The sequence below is a fragment of the Grammomys surdaster genome, unplaced genomic scaffold, assembly GCF_004785775.1.
Source record: "Grammomys surdaster isolate TR1022 unplaced genomic scaffold, NIH_TR_1.0 165, whole genome shotgun sequence".
NCBI classification, from domain to species: Eukaryota; Metazoa; Chordata; class Mammalia; order Rodentia; family Muridae; genus Grammomys; species Grammomys surdaster.
In genome coordinates this window covers 1,887,666-1,901,296 of record NW_021604613.1, presented here as the reverse complement: position 1 = coordinate 1,901,296, position 13,631 = coordinate 1,887,666, and the positions used below count along the sequence as shown (strand labels likewise).

Below are 13,631 nucleotides of genomic sequence, written 5' to 3'. Positions count from 1 at the left end.
TGGCATTCACAAAGCTTACTGGGTACCCAGCCGGAGAAAGCAGGGAATCTGGGCAGGAAAGGAAGAAGCCAAAGGTTTTTCATTGCAGTTGAGAATACTGGCCAACTGGCATAGAGAACTCCAATAAAACATTACGCAGAGGTTAAATTTTACACAGGCTGAAGGCTCTCTAGTGCTTGATATGTGAGTCTGGAAAATACTGATTATGTGTTTGCTGCTTTTACTTTTACTGCATTCTGTCTGGGTCTAGAAACATGCTTATTTTGTATTCATTTTATTAGATGTGTGTGTGTGTGTGTGTGTGTGCATGCATGTGTGTGCAGAAGTTGAGTGTCTTCCTTCATGACTCTTCACCTCATGTTTTAGAGTTTCTCATTGATCCTGAGGCTCACTCATTGGCAAATGTAGCTGGATGGTGAGTCCCTGGGATCCACCTAGCTTCTCCTCTTATTGATGGAATGACAGCCACACAGTGCTCTTCCTGGAGTCTGTATGTGATGCTAGAGACCAGATCTCAGATCCTCATGTATGTTCGGCAAGCACTTTAACGGCTCTGCCATCTCCCAGCGCCTATTAGTTTTTAAAACTTGAAAACTCATGTCTACCTACAATTCACCCTACCTACTTATTTCCCATTGCTGCTCATTAGTCAGAAACTAGAGAAACAACTGCCCGAGGACATCACATTACAGTGGTTGGGTCTCTTACAGAGCACTAGCAGGATGAATACACCAACTATACTGTTGCACCAAGGACGGTCTCTCGTGAATCTAGCTCTTCTCACTGCTTCCATGCACTTTCAGAACCACTGGTGTCCTGGAAGCCTGATAGAAGCTGAGGAGTAAAAGGTAATTCATAGATGTCTCTAGGATATTATGCACCTTGGCAAGGACTGTTTATGGAATATTCAGTAGGCACTAGATCTTTGAACAAGAGCTTTCTCTTCCCAAGAGATAACAAACAGCTTAAAGCAGAAGATATTTTCATTGATTCTGCCTATGAGCAAGAGGCACCTTCACACAGGTCCACAAACATGTCTGCATCTTTACACTGTTCTTTCTCCTTCAAAACCATGGTCACATGGTATCTGACTTCATCTTTAGCAGACGATAATCAATTGATTACATTTAACTCTTTGTCTTCACACTCCCTTTGCCTCATTTTCTCTTCTCCTCATCCCCATACATCTTCAAGTGTATATGATTATTTTTACCTCTTCCTGTTTCATTAACCTTCCCTTACTTTATCCGTTAACTTGCTGCAAATATTCTCCATTACTCATAGTCCCATTAAAATTCTCTTACCAAATCAAAACCAACTCTAGAGGAAGCTCTTCACTGTAAAATGGAGTTGTCACTTTCTGTTGTATCTGACACTTTTATTATTTCATATTCATACACAAATACCCCATTTGACTTCTACTCTATCACAGCCTTCTGGTTCTCTTACTTGTGTGTTATATCATCTCAGTCTCCTTTGCTCACTCTCTCTCCCAGGTTTCTTTTTCTACTCCATTTTTGAAATTTCTATTCTCTGGAATTCTGGACGTGGCCCTATTCTCTCAACTGCCTGTATCTACCAGTGGAAACAAATGAGCAAACAAACCTTCCTAAGTGCTTCTCTCCACCTCTCGTTCAGAGATTTTCTCTGAGCTCCATAACTCATGTTTTCAAACTTCAGTATTCATGGTGAAATACAAGAACACAGCACATGAAGGGCCCTACAAGTCCTGGAGGAACTACATCATTCAGAAGATAAAAGATGTAGCAAGGTCTGGCAGAGAGGGTTTGGAATTGTTAATATATGGAAATGAAATGGTTTGTGCTGTGTCCACTGCTTTCAGGTGCCCCTTGTAATCTGGTTTTCACCTCCATACCTACTTAACATGTGTGCTCATTGAAAGAGCTAAGTCCAAGCTCTAAGGTTATTTGTGGGTTGTATCAAAGTGTGTGAAGTAATAGTTAGTATGCCTTTAAGTCTGTCATTTACAAGATCATTCCTGTTCTAGGATTGCCATTCTAAGATCTTAAGCTAGCTTTTGCATTTTGACACTTTCTTGTTTTCTGCTAACATTCAACAATATTATGAGTGGAAAACTCCTCACCTTTTCCCATAGAACTCCATGACTGGTACTGAGTAAAATTCTTTGTATCCCGAATCTTCTGCAAAGGTACTAGCAGCACATGCCCATATTTTTTCTACATTTTGCTAAAATAAAAGTCACACATTAAAAAAATCCTTAAGCAAACTCAGTAATTATAAATTCTTTATATGAAATGTTATACATGCAAACGAAAAAATGCCCCAGAGAAATCTGATAATTGCCTGTACCTAACTCCTTGTTTGAGAATAAATAAATATAATAAATATGACAAGTAAGGGCACTGATGTGTGTGATGCCATCAGGTTCCTGGGTCATCCAACTTAAGACTATTTTTTTCTTGTCGCAATTGTTGAGAAATGTGGACAGGTTAGCATAGTGTTCAGGAATTTATTTATTTTTATGCTTGCTTTACCTTTTTTTAATTAATGAAGTTTCTCTGGTATGTGCTTAGTTGGCTTTGAATTCATGATCCTCATGCCCACCTGGGATTTCATGTGTGTGCCACCATGATCAGCCATGTTTTCAGGATTTCTGTTGTATACTTTAACTATCCAAGGACAAAGATTGCTCATTTGAAATCTGTAAACTCTATGAAAGCAACTGTATTGGGTTTATTTATCATCTTATTCTTCAACACTGTTGCTTAGAGGTAGCTGCACTTAATTCATGTTTGTTTCAATAATGGGTAAGAAAGATAGTGGCCTGTGAGAATGGTTGTCTAGAGACTTGTATGGTGCTTGTACCAACAGAAGCTCTTTCTCAGTGAAAACTTACAAAAACATCTGAAACAGCAAAACATCTCAGAAATATTAATAATTCAAAACCTTAAACTCATCCAGAGCATTCTCAACTGGATTCGTGCTAATGTCAAATTCAATTCCTCCGTGAACATGGAAGTACTGATGCTCTTTGTAATCGAAATTCTGGCATTTAAAATCTCGTCCATAAATAAATGGAGGCAATTCTCTCTCGGTCTTGACCTTGTCATCTCCAGAAATAAAAACAATTTTAATTTAAAATGTGGAAAATACATAGATGATTGTATTTTAGATATCTGATTATCATTCATGTAAACAAATATAAAATTCCATATGCAATTAAAACTTGGCAATTACTGACTATAAAATTATTCTCTCTCTCTCTCTCTCTCTCTCTCTCTCTCTCTCTCTCCCCATACACACACACACACACGTTTATGGCACTAGAGACTGTACTCAGGGCCTTGCATGCACAAGTGGTGAGTCACTGAGCTCTATCCCAGTCCCCTTTATTTCTCATTTTGAACCATGTTTCACTATGTCACCTATGGTAGCCTTGAATTCAGGTTAGACTTGAATTTGTGATCCTTTTGCCCCTGTCCTGAGTATCTGGGACTAGAGGCCTATGTCAACAGGTCCAGTAACAAACGGCTAAATAACTAAATAAGTAAATATATATATGCCTAAGTATTTAATTTTTAACAATAAAATAAATTTGTTTAATGAGTCTTAAGCATTTCTTGTGGTTTTACTATATAAACATTTTTTAAAGCATCAAAATATTCTGGTTAACATCTATGAGTAGACATTAACATATAATTCTTCAATTATTGGAATGCAAATTCTGTGTTTTTGATAACTTTTATTTAAACAGTGGCAACAAATTCTCTCTTGAGGTTCTTTAGGCAAAAGAGATACTATAAAGAGTTGAGTAGGTATTTCCCAGTGGCACACTTCCTCTAACAAGGCCACACCTTCTAATCCCCCCTAATATGCCTAATCAAGTAGTGCCCCTCTCTGATGACCACACATTTGAGTATATGAGCCTATGCGGGGCATCCTTGTTCAAACCACCACACCATATGATTAAAAAAAAAAATCAGCTTCTAGTACTGGGAACCAATGAGAACATACATACTACTTATTTGAAAACTAATTTTCTAAAATCCCAGGAAAGATAAGATCTATTTTTGCTTATTCTCTTACCTGAAAAAGGTGGAAGTAGACTATTTAAATATGGAACTTTCATCTTCTTTTTTAAACTGAGTAAAAATGGAATCAGAAAACATATTAACTTCAAATAGCCTATCCCTCTTCTGATTTCTTTTTTTTTCTCAAAGTGTTTTTGAATAACTTTTTTTTGAAGATACAGTCTTTGCTGTAGTCTCTGATAAGTACAAATGTCAAGATAATCCTGGTTGTACTTTATAGCATTAGTAAGCCAATAGGCTGTCTCAAATATAAAGATGTTTTCATACTGTTGAATATGGGTGGTACTGAATGTCAGCTTCATCATCATACTCTCCGCATATTTCATAAACACAGCCTTTTCTTCAGGGCTATTGGGCTCATATGTTGGATCTTCATTCAGGTCTTCATCATAGATCCCTTCAAAGTCTGGGTCACTTGTAATATCAACTAAACCTTCACAGTAAGAAAAAAAATTAGGTAGTAAGAGACAAGAGACAAGGGAAGGTTCCATGAAATTTTCTGGGCAAGACATAGTTGTTGCAATCATGAACTCCAGTTGTGGATGCCTCTACTAGGTTGACACAGAACTGGGACCCCAGCAGTAAGGCAGAGATAAGAAGCTTGGGATGACCTACTTCTTTCTAACTGCCAAACTCATAGCTAATAATAGATTTATGGAAAGGGAGGGTCATGGCATTCAGTCGTGTGCCCACTGCTGATTCTACCAGGCTCCAATTGTTAAACAAAAGGCTCTGGTTAAACAAAGTGGATCATAAAGTAAAACCAAAACTCATGAATCTTGGAAAGGACATAGTAAAGAGGGGGCTATTAATAGGATGAGAGTGAATTAAGGGTTAGGTAAGAGAATTTGAGATCATCATATACAACTATAAAATTGTCAAGGAACAGGGTGTATTTAACACCAGGCCTATCCACGGTCACACATCCTATATACTTTGCCACCCTAGTGAATCTTCCAGGATCCCCTTTGCCTACATCATTCTAAACCTCAGTCTGATTCCTATTTGCACATCCCAAGTGCTGGCCCAGTCTGACAATTCCCTGAACCCTTACCTTCTCTCACTGCCCACAATCTTCAGACCTAGCCTCAACTGGACTGCCTGTATGCTGGCCTAACCTGGTGAATTCCCAATACCTCAGCCCATCCATGTCATCTCATACTTCTAAGCATATCTAAGACAGTGCATCTTGCATATAAGTTTGCACAGATGCAGCCATTGTTCCATTTGTGCACTTGCTTGGTTACCACTGACTTGGTATCAACCCCATTGTATCAATCTAAAATCAACACTACCTGAAGGGTTTGGCTTATTATTTCCCCTTTTCATTTTATCTGAAGTCAACCAGACTTGGGTAACAACAGAAAGAAAACAAAACTACAACTCAACAGAGGCAGCCTAAAATCTCACATCAGACATACAACCCTAAAAAAAAATTTTACATGCCCAAGTCACATCACAAAAAATACAAACAGTATGAAAGGTCAATACAGTATGTCTCCTGCAAGACACATCAACCCTATAGAAATGTTCTCCAATGAAAATTATCCAAGTGAACCCTCAGTACATAGAATTTAAAGGAAAAATCTTGACCATGATCAGAGAATTTGAGGAATTTAAAGAGGACACAAATAGCCCAATGAACTTAAAGAGGATGGGAATAAACTACTGAATCATGTCCAATAAAGCACACATACATCAATTAATGAGATAACAAAGAAAATTCAAACTCTAAAAACTGAATTCAGTAACAAGAAGAAAATGGAAATACTAGAAAAAAATCAAGCTAAAATGAAGATGGACTTGAAATATTCAATAATGCAATTTAAAAAGGAGAAAGGAGAAAGCCTTTCGAGTGGAATGGATTAAATAGGAGATAGAATATCAGAAAGCCTTTCGAGTGGAATGGACTAAGCAGGAGATAGAATATCAGAAAGCCTTTCGAGTGGAATGGACTAAGCAGGAGATAGAATATCAGGATTTAAAGATAAAGCACAGAACCATACCCCAACCATAACCCCAACCCCAAGCCCAAGCCCAAGCCCAACCCCAACCCCAAGCCCAACCCTAACTAAGAATATGAACACTTTTTAAGTCATAGGAAAGAAATATACAGAAATTGAGACACCAAAAAGACCAAATCTATGAATTGTAGAACAAAGATTAAGGAACAGAATTCTCAACAGTATCACCGGAAAAAAAAGTACTCAAATTAAGGAAACATATCTATACAAGAAACACACAGAACACAAACAGGACCAGGAAAGAAACTCTTCATAGCATATTATAGTTAAAACACTAAATATTCAGAATAAAGAAAGCATATTGAAAGAGAAAAATCACAAGTCATATACAAAGAAAAGCCCATCAGAAAAACAGCTAACTCCCCTGTGGAAACTTTAAAAGCAAGAAAAGCCTAGGCTAGTGTAGTATAACTTATAGAAGACCACAGATGGAAATCCAGACACTTTACCTGGAAAAACTATCAGCCATAGCTGAAGGAGGAAAAGGAAATTTTCCAATGTTTAAACAGGCTAAAGAATTCACGTCCACCAATTTAGCCCTACAAAGAATGCTGGAAGCAATACTACAGTAACTAGAGGGAGGGATAAGTATAGCTGAAAGAATGTATAAAGAAAACAATATGACTAAAATTACTGAAATGCCAACTATGAGTAAGAACACAAACAGCAAAACAAAACAAACAAACAAAAACCCAACAATAAAATACTGCCATCAACACACAACCTGTACCTGAAGGTCAAAGGGAATGTATTTAAAAAAATAAAAAACAAACAAGTGGATTCACGTGGAGTATATCCAGAAGCTGAAGGTCGATAAGGCCCACAAGATGATTCTGGCTGACCAGGCTGAGGCTCAAAGGGCTAAGACCAAGGAAGACATCCAGAACAAGGAAAAGATTATCAAGATTCTGTCCAAAGTGGAAGAGACCATGAAAATAGAGCTTCCCTCATATCTGTACATAGTGGACTGGCTGTGTGGGGTATGTGGTTCAGTCATTAAAAGAAAACAAATCTTAAAAAAATAAAAGAAAATCCATTTTTCTGTTGTCTACAAGAAACTCACTTTAAATTTAAACATAGTCACCACATTAAAGTGTAAGGATTGATAGAAAGTTTCCAAGCAAATGGGACTAGGGGTACCTTAGCATCTGACAAAATAGATTTAAAACTAAAACTGATCAGAAGATACAGAGAGGGATGTGTTGTCCTAATCAAGGTAATAATAAAGAACACATAATTCTAAAAATATATGCAATAAACTCTAGTGCACCCAATTTCATTTTTTTAAAGAAGTATACTACTGGAATTTAAGAGACAGAGTAACACCAGCTCAAAATTAGGAGGTGACTTTAGTACCCCACTTCCTCCAATAAACAGAGATCATCTGGACAGAAACTAAACAAACATAGAATTAAATGGCATACATCAAATGGACCTAAAAGATAAACATATACAAACCATCACACATATAAATGGATGTAAATTTAAAAATCCATGTTTGATGATACAGAAAAGCCTTTGAAAATCACTATCTTACCAAAAAAACAATTTACAGATTCAGTACAGTCCCAACCAAAATCTCCATGATATTCTTCACAGAAATAGGAAAAAACTTCTAAGATTCCTATGGAACCACAAAAGAACCTGGAACGCTAAAGCAATCTTGAGCAAAAAGAACAATGTTGGCATTATTACCATTCCTGATTTTAAGCTGGAAATAGCAATAAAAAACAGTGATCTTGGCACAAAAATAGATATGTAGATCGATGGAAGAAAATAGAAGACCAAAACATACATGCACATAGCTATAACTATCTGATATTTGTGGAAGTTGTCCAAAATATACATTGGCTGAAAGATTCAACAAGTGCTGGTGGGGAAACTGAGTATCCATATGTAGAGGGATGGAATTAGACCTATATCTATTACCCTGCATAAAAAGCAACTCCAGGTGGGTCAAAGGCCTCAATGCAGAACCTGGAATGCTGAAACTACTAGAAGAAGATACAGTCAATAGCTGACATGATACGTGTGCAGGAGGAAACTCTTCTCCATGTAAACCTGTTGGAAGATTAATATCCAGAATACACAAAGAGCTTGGAATTCAAGAAGACAAATTCCCAATTGAAAATCGTCTATAGATCTGAACAGACTTCTCAAAAGAGGAAATAAAAAAATGGCTAAGAAATAGCAACCTTGTTAACAATCACAGATTACCCCAGTAACAATGAATGAATGGCTAAATTCATGAAAATAACTGATAACAAAGGCTGGCAAACTCCAGGGAAAGGGAACCCTTCTCATTCACTCCTGTTGGAATTGAAAACTGGGTGAGCCACCATGGAAGAAAATGTGGAGAATTCTTAAAAAATTAAAAGTAAATCTATCATATGACCCAGCTATACCACTTATTGGAGTGCCTAAAGGACTCAGTAGCCTTCTCTAGATATACTCAACCATGTTTATTGCTGCTTTATTCACAGTAGCTAGGATGTGGTAACAGCCTAAATGTCCAACGGATAGTAAAAAATGTGGTACATATGTTACAATAGCATTCTGTTCTGCCTTATTTGTGGTTCCTGGCTCCAAATCTCTAGACCTGAGTATATAACCTTAAGTCCTAGAAGAAGCCAGGAAGGTAGAGAAGCATTGTGGTAAGGCGGGGGTTGGGGGGAGGGGACAGAAGTTCCAGACAGAGCAATAGTAGGAGACAGGTACAATGGGGAAATGGGGGTGGCTCTTAATTGGGAAGGGAATAGAAAACCATAAAAATGTTTTTAAAAAGCCACAGGGCGACATATTTAGTAAGCTTACTTAAAGTATATAATAACTATATATAGTTATATGCATGTGCATATATATATGAGAGTATGTATGTATGTCCTTTTTAATTGAATTATGCCACATAAGATAGCACTACTTACCCTAAGAACCATGCATGATCACAATAAGATTTATGCACATATGTAGCATGCAAGGGGCCTATACAGGTTCAAACCAGATGGGGTCCTAGCTCTGAGAGGGGGAAGTAGATATGGGCTCCATCCTATAACTAAGAAGCTATCTGTAATTTGTATTTGCTAGCATAAACTAAATTTTCTACAATGGAGTCCCACTGAATATACCTACCAGACTTCAGAGCAGGCCCTACGCCCAGCAGTAGATGGCAGCACAAAATGAACTCAGTGGTATGTTTGTGGGGTTTTTGTATCATGTTGCTTCATTTGGGGACTTTTTGTCTTATTGGTCTTTTACTTATATATTATGATTTCTGCTTTTGCGTGTGTGTGTGTGTGTGTCTGTGTCTGTGTGGGAGAGAGAGAGAGAGAGAGAGAGAGAGAGAGAGAGAGAGAGAGAGAAATGTACGTTTCTAAGTTTCTTTCATCTGTTTGTCTATTTTTTTTTTTAAAGAGATCAAGAAAGAGAACGAAGTTGGAGAGGTGGGGAAAATTTGGAAAGAGTTGGAGGAGGGGAAAAATGTGATCAAAAACTTATTTTATGACAAACGTCTTACCTGCTGAACTAAACTCAGAATATATATCTTTACTTGTTTGAGGCTTCCCATCTGGATCAATGTCCATGATTGTGCGCCACAATTCAGAGAACCTGGCTCGTTTCTCTTTGGGCATGTATATTCCATGCCACAGTGCTTTTAGCATATAATCAATATGGATCAAAATTTGTCCAATTCTGGTATCATAATAAGCTGGAGGTAATTGACAAGAAGAACTCTGATCAAAATTAGCTTCTAAACTGATTGAAGGAATTTGATTTAAGCAATAAATTCCAATGGCCAACTCCCTTAAGATCTGATGGACTTCCCTGTAGTCTAGGTGGGCAGTAGGGTCCACAGGAGTCAATAGGATGGCAGTGGAGAAGCCTACATTATTCATTTGACTCATGAGTCCACACGGGATGTCTAGTTGAGAACGAACATCATCCTTGGCAGCCAGCCAGCTGACTAGTGCTGTTGTTAATAATTCTTGCACTTCACTTCGATCATATTTTTCAAAAAGAGCAGAGGCATTTCTTTGCACTGCTAAATTCTCCAGGAAGGTTTCTTCATCTTGTCCTTGATCAAATCTAACAATTCCTTTTTTAACTATTCTTAACATTTCTAATTAAATCTAGTGGGCTCTTTTTGAAGTTTCTGCAACAAAGAAAAAGACAAGCAATAATATTTGTCATGACAATGAAGTTGGATTTTTCTAGAATAAATATGTGTTTTTCATCTTTCTAAAGTTAATCTTTTCGTGGACAATCTGTACTTTTTTCAACCTCCAATTAATTGAATCACAAGAAACTTAAAGTTTAATTATAATTCTTAAAGTTGTAAAATCTTTAGCATCAATCACGTTAAATTACTTGAAAAGATCTGCTTTTCAGTCAAAAGTTATTGAAAAATCTTCAGTGCTGTACAAAGTTTTACCAACAACTGACCACACAGACAGTTGTCTCATAAGATTATATATCACATCTCAGTTTTGTAAGAACATTCTACAATGTTTATAGACAATGAAATGGCTCCGCACTCTTCCTGTCTGTCCCAATTAAGTTTCTATTGCTGTGATAAATGCCATAACCAAACGAACTTGGGGAGGAACGGGTTTATTTGGTTTCCAGGCCATACAGCCCATCATCGGTGGGAAGCCAAGGCAGGAACTGGGAGGCAGAGATCAGTGAGAGATCGCTTACTGGATTGCTACTTCAGGCTTTCTCACTTAGCTTGTTTTGTACACCCATAACCATCTGACCAGGGATAATGTGACCCGTGGTGAGTAGGGTCCTTTTATATCCATCATCAATCAAAAAATGTCCCGCAGAATTGTCTACACGGCAATATGATGATTTGGTTGCTTGAGACTTTGCTTAAATGACCTTAACTTGTGTCACTTGGTAAAAAACTAAACAGAACTTCATCACTAAATGGCATGTGGCTGTATTTTAGAAAAACTTTAAGTCTGTATATGAGAAGCTACTGCTTTGTACTTTATTTTTCATTGTAAATATTTTTAACTACTTCCTCCTCTCTTTTCTGCCTTCTTACTCACTCCTTTCTTACATATTTCCCTTCCCTTCTTAGAAGCTCTTGAGACCTGCATGCCCTCCCTCTCTTGTGATGTTTCAGCCCAGGTCCTGACTCATCTGCTGAGCTGTTCCTCCCACCTACTCCTTTGTTTGGGAGCAATTCAACGCTGCTTTCATAATAGTAACTATTATTCTTTTCTGAGCATCTAAGATGCTCTACATGTAAAACACAGTACTTACTTTCTTTAATGCCATTGGCCTTCATTATAGTGATTTTTGAAATTTAGCCTGCATCAAAAATCACCTAGACCTTCTTAAAATACCTGTTTCTGGATCACACAGGGTTGGGGCAGAGAAATTGTATTTTGCAGTCATTGCTGACACTGTGTATAGAATCCATCTTACGGGAGCATTTTTCAACTACTTCATAGATGCCAACATGTAAACATAGGCAATCCCAGGTCATGATGGGGGTTCAAAGGTTTGAGAACTGGATCCCTACTCCAAGACTTGTGAAGATACAAGGAAAAGGAAGAGGCCTACTTGGAAGTGATTTTCTTGTTTAGGAGAGTTGCTTCGACGATGGTCCCCTAAGGTATTCTCAGGAACAGACAGCCGTTGCTTGGAATGGCTTCTCGATGGTCCTGAATTGCCCCACCAGAACTCCAGAGCTCGAGACATTCAGGGAAGCTGGGAGGGCCTTACCTGTACTGAGGGCTAAAGCTGGTACGAACTCCTGGGAAACCCCTGAGCCAGCTAAAGCTGTCCTAGGGCCTCTCACATGCAGGCTGCGCCTTAGGCCGAGAACGTCCGTGGTCTGCAGCTGGGGCGACCTCTGTACATGTTGCCAGACAGCCACAGACTAGTGCTTGATCCCATGAGGACAAACCTCTCAGATCTCAGCCCAGCACCACACTGTCTCCACCACTGCGCATTTGCTTATAAAGGAAAATAAAAACCCTGGAGTGTCATGGGCCAGTGCCGGGCGGGTTGAGGCCCGTCTGGAATCCTATTATGCAACAAAGATTTACTGAATATCAATTATGAGCCATACAGCACGCTGGAGGACGAAACCACAGAGAGAGGGAAAACGGCAAAATCTCAAGTGCTTGCCAATGTGGTGTAAGCTGTTGACAGTACCAAAAAGAACATCCGTCCAGATTCCTGTGGAGTAACTTTTAAAATAGGTTGGGAAAAATTAAATTAGCCATGCAAACAATTGCTGAAATTACTCTTCTGAGACAGGGTGCTGGTGATGAAAGTTTGATAAAACAAACGACTCCACTGAACCCAAGGGATGTGGGCACAAAACCAGTATGTAAAATTGGGTGACAGTGCAGAATTTTGAGTTTATCTCAGATAATTGGGCTAAAGTGTTAACAGTGGAGGTCAGGTGCAGGGTGATGACTTTGGAGTGCTGTGAAGTTTGAGGTGGGCTATTGGTAACAAACACATTATAGGGTTGCATTGTGCTGAAAATAATGTGTTACAGTGTTCCTTGAGTTTCTATCAGGGTGTCCAAACAAGATTAAGTTCAGCTGTGAACATAATTCACCTTAAAGTACCAGAGAAACAAATATCAGATACATCTTTTAGATATCAGGACTGGATTTAAAGTGGCAGCTGAGATAAGTCATATAAATTTACATAACTTTAAAGTAACTGAAGCCAGGAGTGGTTGACATCACCAAGGGAGAACATATTGCTGACATATAGTACTGAAACCTATGAAATTTAACATTTAAAGGTCACTTGGAGGGGAATCAGCTATATAATAGGACCCTGTCTCAAAAGAAAGGAAGTGGACTGATGGAGATGGGAGGGAAGAGAGGAGAGGGAGGGAGCCAGTGGGCAGTTACAGAGGTTAGGGTCAGCCAAAGATAAAGGATAGCCTGGGAAAACCAGAGGAGAGTTTCAACTGTCATAAGTCAGGGATGTTTCATGAATAAGGGAAGGACATGGTCAACTGTGTCAGTTGCTGCTGTCAGGTCAGGGGAGGTTTAAAGTTTAAACTCCCCTAAATTTTACAGAGCAATGAAATTCTTAGTGGCTGGGGAAGAACTTAGGCTCATGTGTAAAATTGCATTTATCAGGGACTTCGGCACAGGAAGGACTTTGTCAGGTTAGTCTAACAATTCTTTACTACAAATAAAAGGATTAGAAAAGTGTCTGCCCTAGATAGAGATCCCAACAGTAATGTTACGAGGTGGTCACTAGCTCAGGAGTGTGGGGCGATACTGAACTGTGGCGAGCTGAGATGGATGTAGGCAAGGGCTCCTCAGATTGCTGTTGGATACACAATACAGTGAATGACAGACATTTTCAACAGGTAGATGACCATTTCTGGTTTTAGTGGGAAGAAAGAAAATGGTATAACTATAGGTAAGCTGGAAGTTGTGATGCAAATACACAGCAGATTATGACAGTAAGGAAACCAATTCTGCTGGCATCTTTGTTCTTGGATTCTTTCACTCACAACTTTGAAAAATAAACGTATCTAAACAGT

At 38.4% G+C, this 13,631-nt stretch overlaps 1 protein-coding gene across 1 annotated transcript in view; it reads right to left on the bottom strand.

Moving 5' to 3' along the window:
* Positions 1-10,247, bottom strand: part of Ankar (ankyrin and armadillo repeat containing) — a 51,745-nt gene extending 41,498 nt beyond the window's left edge. The window contains exons 1-4 of the mRNA XM_028765752.1: positions 9,612-10,247; positions 4,069-4,506; positions 2,929-3,092; positions 2,105-2,208 (exon numbers count right to left, since the gene is read on the bottom strand). Of these exons, the coding sequence (XP_028621585.1) occupies positions 2,105-2,208; positions 2,929-3,092; positions 4,069-4,506; positions 9,612-10,212 (1,307 nt within the window). The 5' untranslated portion in view covers positions 10,213-10,247. The remainder of the gene's footprint in view (positions 1-2,104; positions 2,209-2,928; positions 3,093-4,068; positions 4,507-9,611) is intronic.
* Between the last annotated feature and the right edge of the window lie 3,384 nt (positions 10,248-13,631).